This window comes from Cyanistes caeruleus, chromosome 8 (genome assembly GCF_971803275.1).
Source record: "Cyanistes caeruleus chromosome 8, bCyaCae1.hap1.1, whole genome shotgun sequence".
In the NCBI taxonomy this organism is placed as follows: Eukaryota; Metazoa; Chordata; class Aves; order Passeriformes; family Paridae; genus Cyanistes; species Cyanistes caeruleus.
Window position 1 is genome coordinate 15,709,083 of NC_141708.1, and position 13,116 is coordinate 15,722,198.

The window sequence follows — 13,116 nt, forward strand, 5'->3', positions numbered from 1 at the left end:
TGCAAATATTTCTACCTTTATATTACTAAATTTTCATACACTTAAGAGGGCAACAGAGATGGATCTATATAAGAGAAGATCTTCCATGGGGAAGTCCTCTGAAACTTCCCAAGAAGTACCTGGTAGTGCTTCTGCAGCAATGCTATTTGGCCTAACTAGTCCAACTGGACAGCAGAAAATCACATTTAACATGTCTAATAAAAAACATGCACTGATAGATGTAACATTACCAGTATGCAAAAATTAAAATGAAACAAATTAAGAACTCCAAACATTAAATTCAGATTGTTTATTGTAAACAGAATAACTCTAGCACTCTGTCATACTGGCTGTGTCACATGCACCCAATTCCACATCAACTGCTTAAAATAGCACTTGCAAAAATTACAGTTATGTAATAATAATTTATGGTTTCTTACATAAACTAATTAACAAGCACTAAAATTGAATTACAGTGTATTCTAGGTAGTTCTTTATTGCTTGTAGACACTGCAGCTTTGGATCCATTAAAATGAACCCATTAGTATGCCTGAGTTTATCAAAATTTACTGCTATATCAAACTCAGAAACTGTAAAATGCTGGAGAACACTTAAAAGCAATTAAGGGTTGTTGGAAAACTACATGGGTTTCCACATCCAGTCACAGAACTTTGAAGGTATACATTTTTTCCCTCTGGAAAACATGATTTGTGAGCTTGTGTTAGATACACTGCTATTCCAATTTATTTATTTATATAATCTGTTAAGAGTTGATAGTACTTCCATGAATATATATATATATTTATTTTTACACACAATAGGAGCCATTTCATTGTATTCACCATAGGAGTGGTATGTTTAAATACTAAATCCCAAAATATATATTTTTATAATATGTTGACAAAACTTTTAATATATAATACAAATACTTTTATTAAAGGAAAACTATAAACAAAAGTGAAATGCAAGAGGGCAAAATGCCTCCTGTGAAGGATCCATCAAAAATGTGAGCAGAGACACCTTCTGACTGGTTTTGTTTAGACTGTATTTATTTCTTTCTCCTCTTCACCAGGCTAAAAAAAGATGCTAGTGGCCTTCCTTGGCAACAGGTTACATCACAAACTGTCATCAAATTTATTAAAGATACTGAAACATGTACCATTAACCTTTAAAAGACCTCTTAAATGCACCATATTTATTCAGTTAGAAGAGACTCTCAAATAAACCCAACTTAAGGCCCTTGCCCTGTCAAGCACTCCTTTAATTTGGCCTTAGAGCCAATATAAGAAAAACATTGATTCTAAGAACAGCCCCTACTGACTATACCAGGATTCTGATGCTTGCAACACATGCTTGTCACATCAGGGCATTACTTTCAGGCTCTTTTTAGTAAGAAGCAAATTTTCACTAACACCTCTGATGAGCAGATTTTATATCTTCAGTGCTTTACATACTCTCCTGTCTGAGTAAGTGCCATCTCCTCTATGTATCACAGAGGTAGGAGAACTTAATACTCCTTGCCTTTTGCTATTTGGGTGCTGTCCCAAGCAAAAGACCACTCTGCAGAAGTCAGTAAAGTTGGTGAGGATGAGCCACCTTATATTGTTTTATCATTTTACTACATAATGGAATATATATATATATATATGTATCTATACATATATAAACATTATTTCAGCAGAGTTCTTGATCCTTTTGAGTTCTGCACAGCCTTCTTCCCAGAAGTAGGAGCAAACACTTTGTGATGTAACCTGAAGCACGGGCTGTGCTGTGGCACTGCTACCCCAGCACTGCACTGTCCCAAACACCTTCCTGAAGGACAAGAAGGACCCATACACATATCAAAATAGTAAATGCATCTGACTCATCAGAGAGTCCCTATTTGACATGCACCTGTTCTTGAGAAAAGAACTAGTATGTGTTTAAAGTTATTTGCATTAATGAGTGCTTTGCTGGACTGAGACCCAACATAACAGGTGAGGCAAAACAGACCGAGTTCTCCATCAGCACATATGCAACTGAAAACAAAAAATGACACCAAATAAAGTATTTGGTATACCAAATGGACAGTTCACAGTAATGCTGTAAAACTGAACAGGATGTTGACAGTATCAAGAGACTGGGATGACACTTTTGGTAACAAAAATAAGATGCACTAATAAAGTGTTTCCAGCATTTTACTAGTTTTAATATAAAATGTCCCCAAATTTATATAGAAAGATTAAAATCATGCCCTTATCTTCAATTATTCTCATTAACACAATTCTCTCACCTATTACTGTGTTGTCAAATTTCCTTTTTTTCAGCCCCACTGGTCTTCATAAAACTTAAATAGAAAATATGTTGGTTGCATTAAGGATCAATTAAAAAAGTATCATTCAACACGTCACTTCAAAAAAATGTGAAAGTCTCTATTTTTAAGAAAAATTGTTGACCCCATCCCAAAAAGGACTTACATATCTCACCCCCTCCAACTCCCAATAAAATAATTATTGGGATACTAAACGGTGTTTTTCAGGAGAAACAAGCCCATTTCAAGCAACTTCGTTTGCTCTGGAGGGTTATTTCATCAAAATTAAAATCTGAAGGGATATGTTATTTTAAAAATATACTGCATCTACAAGTTTTTTATTATTATCATGTCAGTTGATTTTGGTTTTTAACAGGTTTTCTGTAATATAAATGATACATGACCACAACTGATTTTTATATACTCTATCCCTAACACACAGCTAATGTCAAATGAACCAAGAAGGAATTTCTTGGGACTTTCATAATGAACAGAACCATTTATCCCAATGATATTTAATAATTTTGTTCATCACGAAGTCCCCCGAAACCATGTCAGTACTGATCATTTGCATTTCTTCATCCATTGGGGTTCTTCACAGTTTTGCAGCCATGAAATTGATATGTGGTTTCACCAGTGGGAAGAGCGGTAGACTGCGCTTGAATTCTGTCATATTTTCAATCACACTTGGCTGCAAAGAAGCGCATGCAAGAAAAAGTCTGCTCAGTATCTTCAATCAGAAAAGTGACACATTCCTTGCTTTTAATTGTTGCAACATAAAAATACACCTGTCTTGCTCTTTTCTACAATATTAGTGATTCATACTTCATTATTACAGGAACCTCCAAAATACAATGTTATTTCTTATGAAACAACCAGTTTCACGTTTACATCATTTCTAACAGCTATAATGCAGTAACTGCATTGTTAATAATGTCAGAATCTCCAATAAATGCAGAGATGATCTTTCCATTTTCATTCTACTTCAGAGCACCCCAACTGTCCTTTGAACATCAGAGTAAGATCAGAACCACAACAGCTATTCTGTGCACTGTTATTTTTAGATGTAGTAACAAAGTAAGGTTCTACTACACCAGTAATAATGGCTAATATATCCCCATACCATTCATACAGAAATGTTTACCCATGCCAATTATTTCACCTGCAAGGTCTGATGAAGACAACACAGACCTACCACACTGTGAAAAGTTAATTAGCTGGGACAAACACTGCTATCTTTCAAGAAAATTCACTGAAGGTCCAGTAAGTGCTGTCCTATCTAACCACAGTGAACTATGCAATAATTGTATGAACAGAATTTTCCAAATTGTTTCCTCCACAATTAAACACATTGACAAGAATGTTCATTAATATCTGATCAAATACAATCAGTATTTTCAGACAATAATCATCTGTATATATTCCATATAGTGCAGATACCCAGTGGAGTTTACTACTACTAATAGCTTGTGTTTCAGGGGACTAAAAAGAATTGAGGTAAATGGACAAACTGACAAAAAGAAAAATCAGGAAAATCCCAGTTACTGAGGACAAAAATGCACATAGAAAAGAGCTAAAACATCAGCCCTATGACAGCAGGAATTTCCAGAGGTCTGTTTCTCCCTGTAAATTTGTATTTAATAATACAAAACCTCTAGATTAAGAATGCAGGTTAGGATTTTTTTATATACTGTGTTTTTTTACCTGTGGTAGTGGTGGTGCTGGTGCCAGGTTCACATCATTTTGGCATGGAAATTCTCCAACAACAGGGCCTATTTAACATCAGCAAAATTAATTTGGGACCATAATTTAATGACTATCTTTTAAATAACTGATTCACTGTTTTCTCTTGTAAGACTGATATCTAAATAAAGCACCTTGATTTAAATATTGAAAATTAAAAATCTTAAATATTTCAATTTTAGAGTATCACCAAATAAGGTTTTATAAACATTTTGCTTTTATATTCCACATCTGTCTTTAGAAATACAGATATTAGTCCATTATTTTATCTGAAAACATGAGCTGAGGCAGTGGCTTCTATTCATTTAACTTACACATAAAGAGAATGTAGAAATAAAAATTGCTAATCTGTTGATCAATCAATACTTAAAACTGCTTCTCAATACAAATTATGAGAACAGTAGCAAATGCCGGTGGTACATACAAGAGCAGTGCAAGAACAGCACATCATTTGATAAGGACATGCCTATAGAAGTGTAGAGGTTTCTACAGGTACCAAAAATCTGGACAGCAACCCCAAGTTTTCCCTTCCTATCACCATGAATGTCCTATTTCAATTTCTCCAGAACTTATTCTTGCACTTCTAATCTCTTTTTTTTTATCATGGCATAAGAGAGGCCAAATGGCAGATTAAAAATTACGGACTGGGCTGTTGTTTTAGGACTTACTATAATTTCTGTAAGTGACCATTTGTTAGGCTGTCTTGCAAGCTCACTCTTGTCTTGGGAAGATACAATTCCAAGCAAATAATACCCAATCTGGCAACACAGGTACTACATTTTAGGAAGTCTTCTCTAGATAGGAGAAGTTTTAGAACTATTTCTATTTAGCAATTACCAGTCATGAAAACTGGAAAGGTACTTTGAAGCAAGTCATCCTTACTCAGCTGCAAAGCTACAATTTCTACACTACCATAAAAATCAATCCTTCTGAGGCAGAAGGGAGTTTCATAACATGCATGCAGTATCTGCTTCTCTCTGTACTACAGACAAGCGTGTAACTATGACTTGCTGGAACAGGAATTGATTAAATGTTATATTCAGCACAATACTTACAGGAATCCATTTCCCTTGCAAGGACATGTACTGATACCTTGTGTCTTCTGGGAGCATCTATTGCCAACAGCACCTACAGTAAAAAATTAAAGTCCTTCAGGTGTAGGAAGTATTCCTTAGACAACATAAAATAGTAAAAGGAATGAGAGCATTTAAATTTTAATTTTAGCCCTAAAATGAGGGACAAATTTTGGGATGTGCCTTCAAATATTATTAAAAGTCATCCATACAGTACTTCTGAATTATTTTACAATCAAGTTAAGCAGTTAATGTACTGTTTGGAACTCAGAAAAACTGTGAGAAACAGAAATTTAGCCATTAACTATCATAGTATCAGTAATGCCACCTAAAATCTGCAGAATCTTCAATCCCTAGCAGCCTTCTGGAAGCACACCACCCTGAACACAATCATTAAATCCAGCTGGACTAGCACACCAATCCAGCCTGTTACTTCTGCTCTGGAATACTGGATCATCATGTATTGAGCACTGGTTTATGCAAAACAGTATAGATTCCTACAAACCCAGAATATGCATCTTCATTCAAGTTACCATTTATTAAACAACACGTACTGAAATTCCATTTACTAACTTTGCATTTGCTGCATAACTTCATGTATGCTATAGTACTATTAAAAAATTAAAAGTAACCAACCTCCTCTGCCCAAGAGAGGAAAAAACAAGACAGACACACATGCCCATGCTTCTTCATGGGCAGAATTTTTTCCATCCAATAATAAATTCTGAAGACATTAAGTTGATCTTATTTTCCAAAGAACTCCCTGAGCTGCCAGCTGTTCCATAAGTAATAAAGCTCCATGAGCACTTTGCAATATAGGGAAATACCAGAGTCTATTACACATCACAAAAAAGAAAGGATGGTGCCCAATATTTTTTTTTTAAACTGGTTGGGAGGTGACAGGGACAGGACAGGAACACTTCAATCACTTATACTGGATATCCGAGTTAAAATGTACAACTACTGCATCACTATGCTGTTCCTGTGCTCTGCCTAAGCATTAGAGGAAGAAAAAACCCTACTGATTTACAGTTAATAAAGCTTTAAAAATATCTGTTTCATTCACAATTCATACCCATAAAATAAGCTGAATCACTGACTGGTTGAGAAAAAGACAAAAGAACAAATGTGCAATTTTGGCCAGGTTTGGTCATAGAGCAGCATGTTTTATATCCATAAAGAAAAGATAAATGAAGCAAGAAGAAAAAGAGCTGGCAAGGAAAAAAACCACAACAAAACCCTATCATTCTGTGCAATTTTTGCAGTTGCTATTAAACTACATAATATTCAGGAAATAAAAGATATTTTCATCCATTTTAACATCTACCTAAAACAGGTGTCAGTATACCCCTTCAGAGCATGCACAAGTAAGATTCAGTTGTACCTTCATCTCATTCTAAGTAAAATTTTAGCTGCATGATTAACTCACCTTGTAGAACTGTATAATGTCATCCTTGGTCAGGGTCTTTAGATAAGCCACTTCAATGTTATCTGCACAACAATAGTACAAATTAGAGTAAGTCTGCAGATCACAGCTGGTTATTAGCACACTGCTTATACAAAGTATACTTCTTTCAAATTCAGATGCTGTAATTGACTGCAAATGAAAAGCTTTTCATTGTTATCTTCCAAGTTAATACTTGCTTCACTAAAAGTGTCAGTAGAACCTCTGCAGTAAATTATACTTCAATAAGTCTACTTGATTGGACTTACCAAAAAATGCATGCTTGAAGAATACTGATTGCACTGTCGGATATTCAGTAGCTAAAATAGATATGCCTACTCTTGTATATTATCTTCAAATCAGTTACACATTTTTAATGAAGATTGGTTATAGATGGCTTTTATTCACAGGGAACAGGATGGTAGGAGATACTTCTACAGAAATGTTAAGGAATGGTGCCTACATACTCCTTTAAGTAGTCACACCTTTTAAGATATCTGGGGACAACTGTTTCAGTTGCTACATTCCTTCATATTAATTAAACTGTCATGGACTAATCACCTAATATCATTGCTGCTTAAGCAGAAAGGTTTCTTGTAGGCGTGCTTGCTTTTCTAACGATTAGCAAGAAGATCAAGGAAGAAACGCGTGCAAGAGAACAGGCAGCAAACAAGACTAATGCAGGCTATAAGTAATATGAAGTTCTGTATGGAGGAAATTAAAAAATCAAAAATACAGTTTTCAAAACTAGGTAAGACTTGGGAGCAAACAGTAAAAGCAGTACTGTTAAAAATGTGCAAACAAAAAAATCCTTCCAACTTCTTAAGGCTTGAAAATGAATTTCTGATTTTGACAATTCTCAAATCATTAATGATATAAAATTACTAGTGGGCAGAGGGGAATTAAAGATATAGAAGTCAAGGGAAATAAGTGGATTTAGATATAAAAAATATGGTTACACTTAGCAGTAAAACATTCCAGAGAGATAATATTGATCCAATTGTGGTATAAACAGAAACACTTAATGCAGAGAAAGATCAGATTATTTTTATCAGACGCAAAACAAGAAGTTCTTGAAGTGGTAAGTTTCCATGCCACTTCCTATGCTCAGGCATGAAACCCTGTCAAAAGCTCTTATTTTCTCTAGACCAAGCTATATGACAAGTCAAAACTCTTCATTATTAAACAGCTCAGTGAGTCATCATGAAGGAAAAAGACTGTATTTGCTATAATGGAAAGCCAATACGGTGCACACAAAGCAGAAGAGAAGTCACAGAATACAAAATGAGTTTTATGGAGGAAGCATATTATGCATGAAGACGGAAAATTACAGCTGTAAGAGTCGAGACATGAAAATGTCAGGAAAAACTGATCTGTACCTAAACTAAAAATTTTATTTTTTTTTTTAATGTTAGAAACTGTATTACTAATGTATCTCAGTATATTTTTTTAAAAATTAAAATACATTTTAAAAGTACTTTAAAAAATACAATTCAAATATTATGTAGGACCACACAGTAAACAATTGTCAGTCCATTTTCAGTAATAACACTAGAAGCTGAATCTCATTTGTTTCTACAAACCTATAACCTTCAAAGCATCATAGATGAAAAACAAAAAAAAATTAGTATTTCTTCAAATCCACTCTAAGCTGATACAGACTGCAAATTAGTTAAGATACCTGCTATTGCCTCTGCCAGCACTCCCTCAAAACAACTACACAATGCAAAGAGAAACAGGGTTCATATGAATGTGTGTACTCTCAGGAATGGCAGTGTGTATCTGACTGCATCTCAGGGAAATAGACAGTAAATTATGTATAGGCTATGTGAAAGTTTAAGCTGTTCCCAAATGAATATGACACTCAACAGTCACAAATGCAGCCAAACTAGAGCATTCAGTTTTAAAGGAATTACCATTTGTCTTACCTCTGTCAAAGTTATACTGCTGGGAAATGATTTCTCCCCAGTATTTAGCACATTCTGCAGACAGCTTCTTTGGTTTGTCTAGACGACGAATTGCTAAAGCTTGGATGTGTTTTTGGAAGGCCTCTTCTGTCATGTCTTCTATGCATTTCTCCATAGTTTTTAAGAACGCTTCAACTCTGCTCTCTAAATAGTGTGGCGGCTTTTCAGATTGGATAATAAATCGCAGTCCTTGGATGCCATTTGCCCGACGTGGGCCACTGAACACAATGTAACCTTGGCAAAACAAGAACAGCCACAAATTAAAAGAAACCCTTTGTCACAGCACTGAACTCCCCAAATGTGGCATGTTTTAATTCTGTGTTATAAATAAAATAATGCAGGTTTTCAAAATGTGCCACTGTATTTTTTTATAACATCTTTATTACACTGAGGTCAGTATCAGTTTAGGGGAGGAGCAAGAAGAAGATGAGGAAGACAAAACAAAAGTAATTCTGTCATCAGGATCAGGCTACCAGAAATGAAGTTGTACTCTCATGCTTCATTAGACTCAACATTAGAAACTTACTATTTTTTCATAATGTCTAATCTGAATTCTTTTTGCTGCAATGTAAGATCACTACTTCCCATTTCATCAGTTAGATAAAAAGTATTACTCCCTTCCTTTTTGTTGCAGGGCCTTCTAATCTGAACAACTAATCCTTTCTTCTATTTTCCTCCATCCTTTTAATAACAAATCTATCACATTTCAGTTTTTGAAATGTTGTTTTATAGTTTTCTTATAGTTTCCTGATGCTCATGTCCAAACTGGTTACAGTATTTCAGAATTTTTATCTGAAAATTTAGGAATGTTTAGGAGTTTGCTGTATCTTGAATGCTTCCATTTATATATCCCAGCATTTTACACAGCAGCATGACACTGCTGATTTATATCCTACTTCTGATCCACTGTACCCTGCAGAGTTTTCTACAAAATTGCTACCTAGCCAGTTGCTTCTCGGCTTGTATCTGTGCCATTGGTTGTTCCTGCCAAACTGTTCCTAACAAATTGCATCTTATCTTCATTCAAGTCATGTTTCCAAAATGTCAAACTAATTTTAAATTCTAACTCTATCTTCCCACACACTTACAGCCTCTCCCAAATTAGTATTATCTGAAGATTCAGTGACTATCCTCACTCTTCTATCATCCAGGATTTACCATGAATATACCATGGAACGCTGGATCACAGGAGAGCTCTGTAGAACACCACTTTCCAAATCAACTATTCTCTCTTCTCCAGCCATGACCTTCAAAAGTCCTGTACCCAAATGTGTAGTTCTTCCACCTAGGTACTTCAGTAACAGTCTCAGAGTTACCTTCTACGAATTTAGAACTAGGATGAAAATTTATTCTGTATTTTCCTGGAATTAGAATTAAACTGACTGATCCACAATTTCCCTGCTTCTTCTCTTTCCTTTGTTTTTTAAGGAAACATGCAGCATTTAGCTGTGTCTATCCTTCCAGTACCTTATCATCCACAAATTTTCTATTATAAGACTTCTAATTGCAGGATTTTCTAATTTCATTATTTGGAAAAGGACGCAGAGTTCGCCACACTTTGAACTTTTTAAAAGCTTGTAATTTAATCTGATTAATCTGTTATTTTCCTGTTCAAAGGTAAGACATGAACTTTGATCACCAGTGTTTATTTTGGAAGTCATCTGGCCATAGCTGACATTTTAAGTGAAAACTAAGTAAGCCATCCTGAATTTTCTGATGAACATTCTGATTTTAAAGATTTGAACACTTTGATTTTACCCCATCATTTCCAACTTTTCTCCTGCAGTTTCTCATACAGCTTAACCAATCATTGAAACAATTCTTGTTGTACTACTTGTACTACTTCTACTGTTTAGCAAACTTCTAATTCTTGAGCTTCTTTTTCCCTAAGCTTTCTCAGAAATCTTACTAACAATTTCATGAAGTTTACTGGATTTTGATGGTACTTCTACAGTCTCCCCCATCTTAAGTCTTATGAGCTCTATTATTTGGCAATCATGAACTGCTGGACTAAACCAGTTCTTCCTCAGTTCCTCTCTTTCTCTTCAGCTGTTACTCCCAACTCCTATACAAAACCTGCCATCAGCACATTTCAAAAACCTGTTAAATAACCTGGGTTCTAGCCTATTTTCAGCAGGTGTACACACAGTTGAAATTCCTATGATGAATATTGTATGGCTGGTTCTGCCAGTTGCTCACGAAAAGCTTAATCTTGCCTGACATCCCTGGCAGTCATCACACTGAAATACTTGTCTGCTTCTCACCTTTGGAAAACCTTTACTTCTCCTCACCAGTATTTCAATCATGTGAGCTGTCACGCAAAGTCTCTGTCTCTCCTTCTTAGTCTGTTTGAAATAACCTTACCAGTCCTCAGCCTTACTGGTTCAGGTAACAATTATTTGTACTTACTGGTGAACAGCTATAGTCTTAAAAAGTCTGAAGTGTATTTAGGTGTTCACGAACATGGTAGCTTACCATTACCCACACAGCAGTATTTCTAAGACAGGGCTTATAATTTAACAGTTGGACTCAGTTAGAGGTCTTTTACAACCTAAGTGATTCTATGAATCATGAAGTGCACCTAGAAGTAGGATCAAAAGCAGGAAACATCAAACTACTACTGATTCTTTAGGAAGATCTAGAAATTTAGGGAACTGATCCAATTTCCTTTTGGTAAATTCTAATAAGAAGTTTTCTGTAGAGTAATAGCACTTTTTTGAGTTGGAGTTGATTTCAGATATCTTAAAAATCATGCCTGCTTGTTCTTATTTTAGACTCTGTGCACAGTAAAATTTCTTTGAGTCATCAGCAGTTAAGATGATTTACAATTATCAAATGCCCTTTAAGTGGCATTCACTAAAAAGGGAGAGAACACCTCCTCATGTCTCGTGTGAGCGCGTGACCATGACAGCTCGTGTGTACAGACACAACCACTCCTGAGATCTCACCTAGCTGCTCCTGGGTGCGCAGGGTATTGAAGCATGGCTCCGAGATAATCTGGCAAAAGAGCTCCAAAAACATATTCTCAGAAGTGCTCTGCATGTCTGTCTGGTAATATATTTCAATGCCACAATTGTTATGAACTTCATTTCGCTGTTGATATACAAACCAACCTCCTAAAAGACAAAGTTAAAACGCTTGAAATTTAATTTTAAATAAAATAAAATTTAAAATAAAATTTAAAAATAAGTTCATTTTTAAGACATTCTTACTGTCCACAATTAAAACAATAATGGTCTAAGGTTTGTGAAATGGAATTATAAGTGGTTTAGGACTGTTAAAGCAAAATTCCCACTAAGAGCATACTTTTCATGAGACAAGAAAAGAATGTATTATTTTACCATCAAAATGTTGCTACTTGGAAATATCAGCAACTAAATTGAAACTGGCTGCTTCTCTTCAAGCAAATATATTTTGGAACTGCAGTGAAATTCTGCATTGCCTCTACTGTGTAAACAGTTTCTAAAGACAATCTGCCAGAAATTATTATGAATATTAAAAATAATTCAGCACTGAATACCAACAACTTCTTTTGTACATGGTAGCTTCCACAGACGATCAGCTATGGGTAATTTATCTTGTCTGTATAGCTACATATGTCACCACTCCATGCAATACCTTGAACCTCCTTTCTTAGTTTTTTTTTTAGTTTTTTCACTTTGGAAGTAAAAGCATATAAGCACTACAAGACCAAAAGAATTTGTATAAGAAAAAAAAAGTTATTTGTGTAACAGTTTTTCGTTTTTCTAAAGAGTCATTACATGCAATTCTTAATGGTCAATTAATACTCAGAAATGCTCAAAGAATGGTGTTTATTCAAATGTATATACTATGTGTAGCAGAGAGTGGGACAGAGCTCTTATTTCCAAAAATTTTAACAAGTGACTTAGAACTGAAGTGCAGAATTGTATGATCATAGAAGGCTTTGGGTTGGCAGTCGCCAAAAGATCATCCAAGTCATCCCAAGAAGTCCAATTTACACACACAAATTTAAAAGGATATCACATTAATTGTCAAGTATCCTAGAAAGGTCATGTATTAGTACATAATCTTATTAGTAAAACTACATGCTGTTTTTCTGAATTTTAAGTTTAAAATAACTTGAAGTAAGTTTGACTCCAAAACACACTCCTTGCAACACAGTAATATGCATTTTAAAATGCTGTTAACTAAGAGAACCTCAATTTAATGTGCCTTAGATATCATAAATAAATAATTTAACTTACTGTCAGGAAGTTGCACTTCTCTGTACCTCACTAGCTGACTGGGAAGGAGTGGCTTTGTATGAGCATGCTCAATGAGAGTGTCCTCAACCATCTGTGTAATCCCTAATGCAGCCTAGAAAAGAATACATAAGAGGATCTTTAATGATCGCTAGTTACTCAGTATTTAACAGGAGCATAAGACTTCCCAATTATTGATGGCGCCATGAGAAAAAAGGAAAAAAAACCAGAAATAAAAAGTAAGGATATTGTAATTCAATACAAATACAGTAAAAGTAGATGAGAGGAAGTGGGAGTGTGGAGAGCAAGAAGTTTTTTTGTGTCTTCTTGATGTTTTAATTGTCTGCATGTTTAACTACTACATGTTTTACTACTTCTCCCCAGCACTTCTGAAATT

General features: G+C 35.0%; 1 protein-coding gene across 10 annotated transcripts in view; it reads right to left on the reverse strand.

Moving 5' to 3' along the window:
- Window positions 1-274: 274 nt before the first annotated feature.
- The window catches only part of IDE (insulin degrading enzyme), a 61,875-nt gene continuing 49,033 nt past the window's right edge, over window positions 275-13,116 (reverse strand). For all 10 annotated transcript variants that reach the window (XM_086899536.1, XM_023929658.2, XM_086899533.1 and 7 more), the window contains 7 exons: window positions 12,723-12,834; window positions 11,445-11,612; window positions 8,458-8,730; window positions 6,515-6,576; window positions 5,068-5,140; window positions 3,974-4,041; window positions 275-2,960 (listed from right to left, as the gene is read on the reverse strand). In XM_086899536.1, coding sequence (XP_086755662.1) covers window positions 2,865-2,960; window positions 3,974-4,041; window positions 5,068-5,140; window positions 6,515-6,576; window positions 8,458-8,730; window positions 11,445-11,612; window positions 12,723-12,834 — 852 coding nt within the window. In that variant the 3' untranslated portion in view covers window positions 275-2,864. The remainder of the gene's footprint in view (window positions 2,961-3,973; window positions 4,042-5,067; window positions 5,141-6,514; window positions 6,577-8,457; window positions 8,731-11,444; window positions 11,613-12,722; window positions 12,835-13,116) is intronic.